Source organism: Haplochromis burtoni, unplaced genomic scaffold (genome assembly GCF_018398535.1).
Source record: "Haplochromis burtoni strain Fernald_Lab_line unplaced genomic scaffold, NCSU_Asbu1 Contig_51, whole genome shotgun sequence".
NCBI classification, from domain to species: domain Eukaryota; kingdom Metazoa; phylum Chordata; class Actinopteri; order Cichliformes; family Cichlidae; genus Haplochromis; species Haplochromis burtoni.
The window spans coordinates 981,789-994,664 of record NW_024582412.1 but is presented as its reverse complement, the minus strand read 5'-3'; the positions used below and the strand labels follow the sequence as shown (position 1 = coordinate 994,664).

General features: G+C 38.1%; 1 protein-coding gene across 1 annotated transcript in view; it reads right to left on the bottom strand.

Moving 5' to 3' along the window:
- Positions 1 to 2,553: 2,553 nt before the first annotated feature.
- Positions 2,554 to 12,876, bottom strand: part of tmc2a (transmembrane channel-like 2a) — a 17,236-nt gene continuing 6,913 nt past the window's right edge. Inside the window, exons 9-20 of the mRNA XM_014333399.2 lie at positions 9,820 to 9,962; positions 9,412 to 9,559; positions 8,689 to 8,877; positions 8,399 to 8,578; positions 6,979 to 7,137; positions 6,656 to 6,784; positions 5,315 to 5,382; positions 4,869 to 5,108; positions 4,648 to 4,773; positions 4,445 to 4,523; positions 3,982 to 4,099; positions 2,554 to 3,886 (exon numbers count right to left, since the gene is read on the bottom strand). Of these exons, the coding sequence (XP_014188885.1) occupies positions 3,672 to 3,886; positions 3,982 to 4,099; positions 4,445 to 4,523; positions 4,648 to 4,773; positions 4,869 to 5,108; positions 5,315 to 5,382; positions 6,656 to 6,784; positions 6,979 to 7,137; positions 8,399 to 8,578; positions 8,689 to 8,877; positions 9,412 to 9,559; positions 9,820 to 9,962 (1,794 nt within the window). The 3' untranslated portion in view covers positions 2,554 to 3,671. The remainder of the gene's footprint in view (positions 3,887 to 3,981; positions 4,100 to 4,444; positions 4,524 to 4,647; positions 4,774 to 4,868; positions 5,109 to 5,314; positions 5,383 to 6,655; positions 6,785 to 6,978; positions 7,138 to 8,398; positions 8,579 to 8,688; positions 8,878 to 9,411; positions 9,560 to 9,819; positions 9,963 to 12,876) is intronic.

Here is a 12,876-nt window from a genome sequence, read left to right as displayed (position 1 = left end):
TTCCTACATGATATTATAAAATTAGAGAAAAGTAACAATTAGAGAAAAGTAACAAAGTAAAAAGCCAAACAAACTCTGCTGCCAGTAGTAGGGGAAAATTGAACGGCAAGTATGGGAATGTGCTGTAAGGAATAAGAATAATAACATACTATATAGAAACATATATAAAAGCAGGTGACCTGTTGTTAAGGTGTTTTTGAGCGGCTGGTGTTTTTCCGTGTCCTCCTGTGTTTCCCTGTAAACCTTATTAAACTAAATTAACGCAGTGTACTGTAACTCAGGACATGGTATTACTATAGTACATCCATACATAGAAAACATATTACAGTATTAAAACTAGAGAATTACAGTAATGCAATGTATCATCAGGTCATGGTATTTCTAGGTTAACATATTGTAAAATACAACATTGCTGCCAGTAGCCTGATGTAAAAGTGTAAGAAATACAGGAATCAGCTGTAATTTAGGCCATGTTTTGACATCAAAAAATGTAACAGATAGAGATACAGATAAAAATAGATATGGTAATATATTGTAATTAATATGTCATGTTTTCAGTATTACAGACTACTATAACAGATTAGAGATTATTACAGTGTTACGGCCAGGCAGCCGGTGTCTTTGCGAAACTGGCCCAAAAAGCAGACACAGAAGAGAGGAAACTAAGTATAACAAAAAGCAACCTGTTTATTAGGCTGGATACATGAACACAAAACAAGGCAGGGGCATAACCAAACTAAACTAAATTGGGGAAAGCTAAACTAAACATGAAAACTAGAAAGTGAAAATGAGAACATGAAATTGAACAGGTACATGCAAACTTTAGTGTGAAATCATCTAGACATGAACAGTAACTACAAAAAATCCTGAAACCTGACCTGAGACGAAGTGAGAAGGACATACTGCCTTCCTCTTCCCGCTTCACCACACCCCACCACACATGCAGAGCCTTCGGGTAAAGGTGTGTCACCAAGGTGCAGGGGAGGCATTCTTCCTCTGTCCCCTTCTGGCCACCTGTGCCTCAATTTTATTCCACAACTTAGACATCCACATTACTCAATCTCTCATAACACATACATATAGGACCTTGGGGTGGGTATGCTATACAACATCCAGAGGACCGTCTGCGTGTTCAAACTCACCTCTGGCGCCTCTGCCCACCTCTCAATTTTAAATGCATGTAGACATTGAGGGTTCTCGGGAGGGGCTGTGGAATGTGGAATGGTTGCCCCTCTGATGGTCCTCCTTGGGCTCTTGCGCTCTGGGGGCCCATGCCTGCTTCATGCCCCCCAGGGCTATGGCTGCCCACCGTCTAGCAGATCGTTACATCGAGAAACCTTTTGAATACAGGCGCGCTCACACACACAGGTGCAGATATGGGTGCTCATAGGCGCAACCTATATCTTTCTTGGCTCCTACCTCAAAGCACATTGTGCGCTGTCCGTTTTGCATGCTGCACAATAACGTTCATTATTTCGCATTTACTGTTACTTATACTTATCGAGGTTATTGCTGTGGTGTTATGTTGATTGTGTTGCTCTCCTTTTGCTTGTTTTCTTTTTTTTCTTTCAACAGGTGATCCAGCTGATTTGTTTTTTTAGTGTCTTCTCTCACTGTCCCTCTTCCCCTCTGTTTTTCTTTCCCTCCCTTTCCTATACCCCAGTCATGTCTGTCCTGCCTGTAATAACTTAAATAATTAATAATAAATGTTTCATTTGATTACATTTTATATGATGAATTATGCAGAAAAAGTAGAATTGGGCTGTAAGATCTATTGCTTTGTTACCTATTCAAGTTGTGTATCATGTTTTTAAAAAGTAACTAAGTAACTAAGTAACTAATTACTTTTGAAAAAAGTAATCAGTAAATTAACAGGATTATTTTTGGAAGTAATCAGTAATTAGTTACTAATTACTTTTTTCAAGTAACTTGACCAACACTGGTTGCCACATACTGTAGAGTAATGTAGGAAAATTGCTTCCAGTAGTCTACTGTAGAATAAATGAACCACACAATAATCTGATCTGTGGTATTATCCTGTAAAGTAGATTACACTACAAGAGCTGAGAGTAGGCCATGGTATCATTAGGATAACACAATGAAAAACAATACAACAGTAGAAAAAATATTAAATTAAAAGCTACACACAGCAAAATGTTGCCTGTAGTCAACTATAAAGGCCAGTAAATACAGAAATATACTTTAATTTAGGCCATGAAAATATTACCATACCAGAGTGCAAAATACATAACAGTAAAAGAACTGTAAATTTAACAGCAGCATACTGTAAAATGTAGACAATACAATTATGCATTATGATTAAGGACATGGTTTTATCACACTAGTGTAGTGTAATATATATAACAGTAGGAAAACTGTAAAGTTAACTTTAATACTGGCAATCATGCTGCTAATAGTCAGGAAGATTATAGCAATTTACTGTAATCGAGAGCATAGTTTCATTACAGTAACATATTGTACTATACAATATATACTTGTATGAAAATTGTAAATAGGACTATTTATTTTTCCCAGTGTATTTATTTTTTATGTTCTTACAGTTTTACTACATGGCAATCAGTATGCATGAAAAAATAGAAGCAAACAAAGACAGTAAGCTAATATTTTACAAATGTTATTTTATAAATGTAAAATAATTTTATTGGAAAGCCAGTCTCATACAATTAATATAAAGTCAGTGTAAATATAAGAAAAAAATAAGTGAAAATCTGTGAAAGACATCGGAAAATGAACACACACTGTTTCTGCCTCAAGTAAATGAATGTATGTCTGTGTTGTAGGTAGATTATCTTCAAAATCATTACATTATTTTAACATTATTAACAAACTGATATTAAATCAGTGGCTAATATGGCTACTTCTATATAGTTTAACAGTTTGTGCACCCTTACAGTTAGGTGCAACTTAGCTTAACTGAGTGTTGAATATTATTATTTTCCAGCCAATCAGAAACAATGTGGCTGCGTATTTATCTTTAACCACGACTGTTATAAAAAAAATTCAAGATGAGGACGGCCAAACTGTTAAAATTAGTGTTAACATCCTTCTTTTGTACACAGCCTATGACTTTTTTTAAATAGCTGTGGACACAGAATCATAATTAATGTCGCTTCAGTGCCATCGTCACACTGAACGTTGCAACATCAGTAAAATGATCACAAATTAGAAGAATTTGCCTCAAAATGAAATCTAAACACGTACAAGACCGTAAACTAGCTGACAGCAGATGGGCTAACCCCTTTCCTCCATCGTCTTACTATGAACTTTTGCTTTCTTTATATGACTATACGACGTATATATGACTATATGTATGACTATATATATATGACTTTCCCCATTTTTCCTCTCCCTTTCTTTGTATTATTATGATCTAGACATGACACCAAAAATGCAATGTCAGATATACCAAGTTTAGACAGAACCAAGGGACATCCCATTTGGGTCATACATTTGCCTGAAAGGGCTAAATATGGTTGCAGTGTACCCACTAAGCAAACATAGATGAACTGTACTGTATGTTACAGATTATAGGTTCAAAATATCCAAAATATCTTTCCAGCTGACTTTAAGGAGCTATTAAAAGTATTTAGTGAAATTAAGAAAGACTGAGGAATGAAAACCGCCTGCAGGAACATCAGTTTCTCCCACTGTTATCTCGGAGGGGGCCCTCTCCCACGGCCTCGACCCGGTCCAGCACCTGGACCTGGTCCAGGTCCTCTGGGTCCAGGTGGCCTGCTTACTGGCCCTCGAGCATTAGGGTTGGACGACGCTAGAGCCACATCTTTCTGCAGGTTAACACCTTTACCAGCTGTCCCGGGTTTTGTCTTTGTTGGTTTTGGTTTTGGTTCTTGCTCTGGTGGTTTTTCTGTTCAGAGAGAGAGAAATGGTTATTGTCCACGTTGTAGTCTAATCGGAGTTATGCTTTGAAAGTCAACGCTATCATCAGGATGTAGTTCTGACCAGGCTCTGGTGGAGCAGGGGGAATGAGGGATCGGTTCGGTAGAAGGTCCTCCAGGTCTTTCATGACCTGGTTGGTGGTGTCTGCATTGTTCCTTCGATTCTTCTCTTCATCGCGAGCCTGGATTAAAAAATAGAGTTAGGCACAATAGTTTTGGAGGTTCTATTAGATGCACACGATATATTGCTAAGCCTGGTCTTCGAGTATGATATGCTATAAACAAGAAAAGTTTGGGAATTCCAGCTGGCTTGTTCATTGAGCAGATCTTTATGTGCCCTGAGGTGAAAATGAATGTCTCTACCAAACATCATGACCACTATCACTTGCTATGATATGATATTTTAACCTGTGTCTGACATTTCTGCTAAAAAGGTATTAATCCTATAGTTTATGCAGTTCTCAGCTCTAGAGCAAGAGCCCTATTCAGCACGTGTGCAGAATGAACTTTGGAGTTTTTCTACACACCATCTTCATCTTTTTCTTCAGCTCCATGTTGGAGTTTTGGTATGCCTCGGATACTGAGTTCAAATAATAGATGGCGAGTCTGTGAAAGAGATAGGACAGGATTAATTTTCTTTCTTAGTGGCTTCAAATGAAAAAGTGGGATTTTGAGTAATTCTACACCTGCATGTAGGCCAGAGTGTGGTTTTATGAGTGTTTACACTCACACCATGAGAAGTACAGCTGGTATAATGAGACCGGGGTTAGCTGCATAGCTAAAGAGTGTTCCCATGAAGGCCGGCAGGTCCAGGTCAATCGTCTCCATGATTATGTCAAACATCTTGTCCTTTCCACTGCAAACAATAACTTACTCGCTGCATTTCATAATAGCAATATAATAGCACTTCATGTATCTTTTTTTTGGATTAATATCTGTGCTTTTTATCACCTGAAAGGTCCACAGTCAAACGAAGGTGGCAGCGTCATGATGGTGTAGACAACAGGTAACAGGCTAAGGAAGAGCACGAGGAGCAGGAGACCCATGTAGAAGTTGTTGGACTTAGAGGCCTTGAAAACTCTCTCGTGGGGGACATTAGTGGCCATCACAGCCCAACACTGATAGTACATGGAGCTGAGGAGGCGGAGCACATTGATTCCCACCAGCCCGGGGGCATAAAATGCACCCATCCTTATATCAAAAAGGATCAAGTGAGCAGGTAAATACCAAAACAAGATTGATTTACCACCAGAAATAGGTCAAATTTAAAAACACTGAGTAGGAAGAAATATATTATAATGATCACAAAAATGGTTTCTCAGCTTTTGAGTGGCTCGATAAATGCAAGGGTTGCAGGTCAGTGTACATGACGCTCACAGGTAAAGTAAAGTTTGTACCAAATCATGCCTTGATTGAAGACCAATCCAAGAACATTTCCACTGATGTCAAACTCGCCGTATGATGGCTGAAGTGATCAGAGACAAGTATTAGTTTCACAGCAAAACAGACTAGTGGGCCATAATATTTTTCAGCTAAATAAATTAATATAAAGGCACCAACTCTTGTCAAGTGGCCATGTCCCTAACTCCAGTATCCAGATGGATGAGTTATAAAAGAAATCATGAATCTTTTTGAAGGATGAAATTATCCAAAGAATGTTAAAATCATTTTTGGGCGTAGCTGTAACCATGTGTAGTTGGGTATCATACATGGGCGTCTGGATTCTGTCTCAATTGGTCATTTATAGGAAGTGCAGTTATTGACCACTTACCTAATCCAATCAGACTTTGTTATAATCATTGGTAGAATGGCTAATAGTGAATCATTCTACAAACTATCTACTAGAATGAATGCAAGAATACAATTTTACATAATTTTACATCAAGTTTGGTTTCATTTTGAGCCTGGCTCTTCCAGACGTTTCTTCCTGTTAAAAGGGAGTTTTTCCTTCCCACTGTTGTCAAGTATTTGCTCAGAGGGGGTCATCTGCTTTTTTGGGATTTTCTCTGTATGATTGTAGGGTCATAAAGCACCTCGAGGGGGCTGTTGAATTTAACTGAAACCTCTCTTAAAGTGACAGTTTTTTTCAGGCAAATCCCTCAACATTCATGAAACTACCAATAGTACCAAGGACACTAGCAAAAAACACAACTAGAGAAAAATCCATTTGGATGGATAAGGTGAGAGCCAGTGTTTATGACCACCACCTGCAAGAACATTACTTTTATGGGGAAGTTGTCTTTTTGTTTTCACCTCTACACTTGTATTTTTTTTTCACATTTATTGGTTTATGATGGTTTTATAAACAATGCTTCATAATTCCTAACCAGAGAGATTAATATTTTTGAAGTTTAACAGACTTTGTGTTTTACTGTGATAATCAAGTGTCTTATCAATTTTTGTTGAGCAATGTTTCATCAAAGGTTTCATCAAATGCTTAATTCAAATATCCAGTGTCTGGTATTCCTAAATGAAATCCATGTTATTACATGTTGTTTTTATAGAAGACATATTTACATCTCATGAAAGCAACAGGTGTGACTGAATGACTGCTTGATTCCATTTGGTCCTAATTTGAGGCTCCTCTTGTGCACGCTGGCTCAACATGCTATAGCTCACTTTATTAAATGTGAAATGTCCCCTGGGTAAAATGCCTCTTCCACCTCAAAAGTTACTACAATGTCCACAGATAAGAAGGGGCTGTGGAGTGTTTATATTAATTTAATTAAGAGACTTACAAATCCAGCCTCCAGGTCCCAGCACCAGCAGTAGTTAAGGAAACGTACAATCACAGCTCGGGCAAAGTCACCAATCAGGATGGTTAGGTAGGACACCTGGATGTCTGACACGGTCAGCTTCACAAACTCCTGGAACAGCACAGTTATACATAAATTTTAACACTTCTAATTCGTGCCGTTAAAAAATTCACCAATTTTTTGGCCATATTTTTTTTTAGGTCAAAATTCTCCCGCTTTCCTGTTAGCCTGTTAGTTTTCTGTGGTTGTGGTTTTACTTGTGATTGAGATGTTTATTATAAATGAAAATAAGTTGTCATTTGTACAATGCCCACTGCAGTCTCCCAGCATGGTCCTCTAATGACATCAGCTGGATCCATTGGAGGCGGGGTGGCTTCTGAGTCATTCATCAGACGTGAGTAGTTGGCGTAGTACTCCTTCATGGCCCAGATGGAGGCGTTCTTTATGGACTGCTCTTCCTCCAGCTGAAGGGAACAAAGAGGATAATCAGTCAGTAAATTTTCACACGGCGGACGTATTGTTACAATTACATGGGTATATAACTCAAGGCCACTATAATGGAACATAAAAACATAAAATGTTTAACCTTTTCATGCATAGTGGTCACTACAGTGGACAGCTATTCAAAAGCTGTTTTCTTGTATTTGTGTCAGTGTTGATGATATACTTGCACATAAACCACTACATTGGACACTGATGTGTCACTCCATACCCTGCCACTCACTGATCGTTTAGTGTTACTATAGATGTATGACGTGTTTCATTGTAATTATTGCTATTTAACCCTGTCATGCATGAATTATGACAACCCCAATCAGGATTTTTTCTTAAGTATTTTTATGCACCGTTTCATGCCTAAAGATGAATAAAAATACTTAAGAAAACAATCCTGATTGAGGTTGTCATAATTCATGCATGAAAGGGTTAAACTCAGACTTTGTAGGTGTTTATTCAAATATTAGCTCATTTTGAATTTGACAGCAACATGTCTCAAAAATATTGGGACAGGGGACAAAAGGCTGGAAAATTAAGTGGTGCTATACAGAACAGCTAATTAAGTTAACTGGCAACAGGTCAGTAACATGATAGGGGTAAAGATAGGCAGACATTGTCCATCCATCCGCTTCCGCTTCTCAGGGTTGCGGGGTGAGAGGCAGGGTACAGCCTGGACAGGTCACCAGCGCAGGGCTAACACATAGACGGGAGACAACCAATCGCCCTCGCTTTCACACCAATTTAGTGTTTCCTATTAACCTTTTCCCACCCTAGATGAGACTTTATTGATCCCATGGCGGGGAAATTTCTGCGTTACCTCAGCTCAGCTAATGGATTCTAATGACTAAGGGTGTACACATTCAACCTTTAGAAATCCAGACAAAATAAATAAACAAGAAGAGTCTATAAAGTTTTGCTAGAGACCCTTAATTGGAAAAGATTCTCATTCAATTAAACAGTTTGCAATGTAGATGATGTACCCTAATGTTTATAATGTGCAATATTTATTTATTTATTTGTACAAACTGCAACAGACAGAAAAATAAAATGTAAATCTTTACATGAGAGGTAAATTCTCAACATGACCAGTGAATTTCAGTAACATATGTAACTATTACTATGTCAGTGTGTTTCTCTACAAGGTTCAACTTTGGTTCAACTTTACCATAACAGAGATAAACGTGCTACTGTCTAAGTGGACAAATTAAATGGAGACAACAGCTGCAATACCTTGGTGTTGACCTCATCAAACAGGGCGAACAGAAACGTGTAGAGGTTTCCGAGGAAAAGGGCAAAGATGCGTCCGAGCTGCCATTTGAGGGCGATCCGAGGATGGTAGTCCTCCAGCTCAGCAATGGTCTCAAACAGAGGTGGACACACCAGGCCCAGAAGAGACATGACAATCTCCATCTGAAAAAACAGTCAAAATTATTCATAAGCTTTTTTAAAAAAAATCTTCATCATCTTTACATGAACTGAGGTGAAGTATTCAACAGCATTGTGAGTCTGACCATTATTACCTCATTCTTCTCATACCAGCTGAGGTCGTCCCTTGTGGCAAACTCCTGAGATCTCTTCACCACAAAGTAGATGAGGTACCCACTGCCGCCGAGGCTACAGGTGATCAGGAAGTTAGCCAGGACTCTGAGGAACCTGCGCAGGTGGATGTTCTCGTCCTTCTGGTTCTCCTGCTCGTCCACAATGGACTCCTGTTCTTATCAAAACATGAGGGGAACTGACTGTCAGTAAAGCACTTTTTTATTATAATGAGCAGTTCTAAACCCTCAAATAACTAAGCTATTATAGAGACTAAAATCACAGATAAGGTCATTTATGATGCTATTATATTTCATACAGGAATACAATTTTTATTGGCCTTATTCATGTTTATCCTCACTGTTTACTTTATCTGTGATAGAGCTAAAATGTTCTCATGTCATTAATTATTGTTTTAAATTACATTAATGCCTAAAGGCTTCACCAGCAGTAAATCTTGCTAATCTGGGTCTGTTAGCCAAGGATCGCTACAAAACATTATAAACATCAGAAGCTGTAAATTATAATATAATAATATGTAATAATATGATATAAAATAACATATACATATAGTTTGCACAAGTTTCCTTGTTAGACCTATGGGTCAATTCCTGTAAAAACTGCAAAAATATTGTAAATGAAGTAGATTGGATGTTGTATATATTCCATATTGAGCATCCCAAAGGCTTTAGGATTGTTCTGGTTACCTTGAAACTGGTGGTGATGGAGGCGTACTTGTTGTCAGCGGTCTCCGCATTGCCAATGAGGTAATCCCAGCTGGTGAACATCTTCCAGGCGAAGGTGAAGTCTGAATCCTCCCCATCTCCACCACCAACATCAGCATTTTTGGCCATTCTACAAGCAAAGAAAATAAAAATACCATACCTACTAACTCATCTTCAGTTTCTACATTATTTAATGATGATGATGTAATTTATAGTTAAAGACATTTTTTCGCAAACTGCTCGCCGCTTTTGGATAAAAAGCAAATAAATGTATCAAAATATATCCCTGCATACATCCGATTTCTTAACTCTGCAATGAATCTGCGACCACCTGGTTTGTGATGTATGTGACTGAACTGGCACGCATCCACGCATGTACTGTACACTCACGTGCGGATCACAAGCATCAGGCTGTAGCCGAAAGTGCCAATGCCGACCATGAGGTAGGACAAAGGTAGCCTGAACTTCAGCACGCCGACGGTCCTCTGGTCGTTGTAATATCCGTAGAACAGCACTGAATATTTGCAGTACCCCTGAGAATGGAAGAAATGTCATTTTGGATGCCATGCTTTCTCACTTATCTTCTTGCCTATAGATCCAAAGGGGTAATACTGAAAATAGCAGTAATTTAAATGACGAGTTGCTCTGCCAGAGATCTGTCAGTTATCGTGTGCCTGTCTGTGCCAGGTGGTTTTCAATATATATTATAATATATATATTAAAAAAAAACTTTTCTAACTCTTCAGATCATTATGAGTGCTCAAACACAGGAAAAGTGAATATTCATTCCAACTCAAGTGAATTTGCTTTAGCTAAAACATCTTTGATGGATCACCAAAGGTTCCTGCATATAGAAAAAGAAAATCACGCAAACACATGCGTTCAACGGCAGCACATTTACAACAGCCTCACAGCACACACAGACTTATAGGACACACACGCAAGCCACGCTTGTTCATATTAGTGAATATACACACACATAGTCAGACTTATGGAGCCTCTCTTTCTATTTACAAACAAGTGATGTTTCCACATTCTCTTCACCTGTCTAAATGAAACACCCAGCCTACATCATTAGACATACACACACAATTATGGGCACACTAAGGTTTGTCACATGGAATGTAAATGGAGCTGGCACCAGAGAAAAAAGGTTAAAGATATTTAACCAGCTTAAAAAACTACAGGCAGATGTTGTTTTATTACAAGAGACTCACAGACCTGTCACAGGTTTAAACGAACTTAAAACACCTGAGTTTCCTAATGTGTTTGCAGCCTGTTATAATTCTAGACAAAGGGGAGTAGCAATTTTAATACATAAAAATGTTAATTTTACAGTACTCGATACAGTTATAGATCCAGAGGGTAGATTCCTAATTATTAAATTATCAATATTTAACAAAAAGCTATGTATTGTAAGTATATATGGTCCAAATGTTGATGAACCCTCATTCTTCCACGGATTTTTTAGTGCACTCTCTGAACACCTTGATTGCACACTCATTCTTGGAGGCGACCTCAACCTTGGACTAAATGAAGAAATGGATAGGCTCAACACAACAGGAACTCAGCGCAATTGGCAGTCCACAAATATAATCAACATATGAGCCAAGCTATGTCTTTGCGATGCATGGCGCTCCCTTCACCCCACCAGTAAGGAATATACTTTTTTCTCGACATGTTCATCACTCTTACTCTCGTCTGGATTATTTTTTGGTCAGCAGCTCACTGCTGTGTGACATTTCAGACACTGAGATTCATCCCTATAGCTGTCAGCGATCATGCTCCTGTATCTTTAACACTAATGCACAAAGAAGAACACTACGCCAAGTAAAAACTGGAGATTAATATCATCACTCTAAAGATGAAGACTTTATTAAATATTTAAAAAGAATGGACTTCATATTTAGACTTAATGACACTCCCGGAAATCAGCTTCTGTTCTATGGGAAGCAGGGAAAGCTGTGATGAGAGGTAAAATAATTTCTTTCTCATCACACAAAAAGAAAGAAGAAAACAAAAATATTCAGGAATTAGAAAAAAACATCAAATCACTAGAAGAAGCCTACGCGTGCAACCAAGATCAGGAAACATTGAACAAAATATGCAAAACAAAACTAGAATTAAATGAAACTTATTAATAAAAAAACACAATTCCTTATACAAAGACTTCGCTTGCAGAATTTTGAACACAGTAACAAATCAGGTCGATTTCTAGCTAACCAGCTAAAAATAAATAAAGAAAAAACAACTATATGTGCTGCTAAAGATGTTAAACACAATATATGACCCTGGAAGAATAAACAACATTTTTAGGGATTTCTATGAAACTCTATATTCACCACAAATAAACCCATCTAAAAATGAAATTGATCAGTTTCTTGACAACGTAACTCTTCCAAAATTACTAGACAGTCAAGCAATGGCACTGGATTCACCACTGACGCCAGGTGAACTCCAGGAAGCCCTGATTAGTATGCCTAATAATAAGGCTCCAGGTCCTGACGGCTACCCTGCAGAATTCTACAAAGAATTCTGGACAATTTTGGCACCAGTATTCCACAGAATGTTGCAGGAAATCGAGGAAAATGGCAGACTACCACCAAATATGAATTCTGCCAACATTAATCTCCTGCTAAAACCAGGCAAAGACCCTTTATTTCCCTCAAGCTATCGTCCAATATCCCTTATAAATGCAGACCTCAAAATAATCTGCAAAGCTCTCTCAAAAAGATTAGAGAAGATAACCCCCCTCTTAATTCATCCTGACCAAACTGGTTTCATAAAAGGTAGGCACTCACAGCTCTGGCACTCATCAACAAACGCACGTAGATTACTTAATTTAATAGACCACTCATGCAGTAAAAACATTGAAACCACAATATTATCTCTAGATGCAGAAAAAGCGTTTGACAGAGTTAAGTGGAAATTTTTATTTGGTTTTGGAAACTCTTTCATAAACTGGCTAAAAATATTATATAATTCCCCAACAGCTTGTGTCAGAACAAATGACCAGACATCCTCCAGCTTCTGTCTCCTGAGGAGCACCAGGCAGGGATGCCCACTCTCCCCTTCACTGTTTGCAATTTTTATCGAACCACTAGCAGCAGCATTTAGACAAGATACACCATAAAATGTAAGAACGTAGAACATAAAATCAGTCTCTATGCGGATGATGTGTTGCTTTTTCTGCAAAACACACAAACCAACCTCTCTGAGGTAATTACTCTAATAAACTGGTTTTCAAGAGTTTCAGATTATTCAATTAACTGGTCAAAATCTACAAATACCACCAAGTGCGGTACATTTTTTTACTCTTAAATCCCCTAAATTATTATCTAAAATATACAGAACACTTTCTAAAATAGATGAATCAATATCACTTCCTATTGCAAAGTGGGAAGCAGATTTGTCAGTCGGCTTAGACCAAAACTTCTGGTCTCAGAT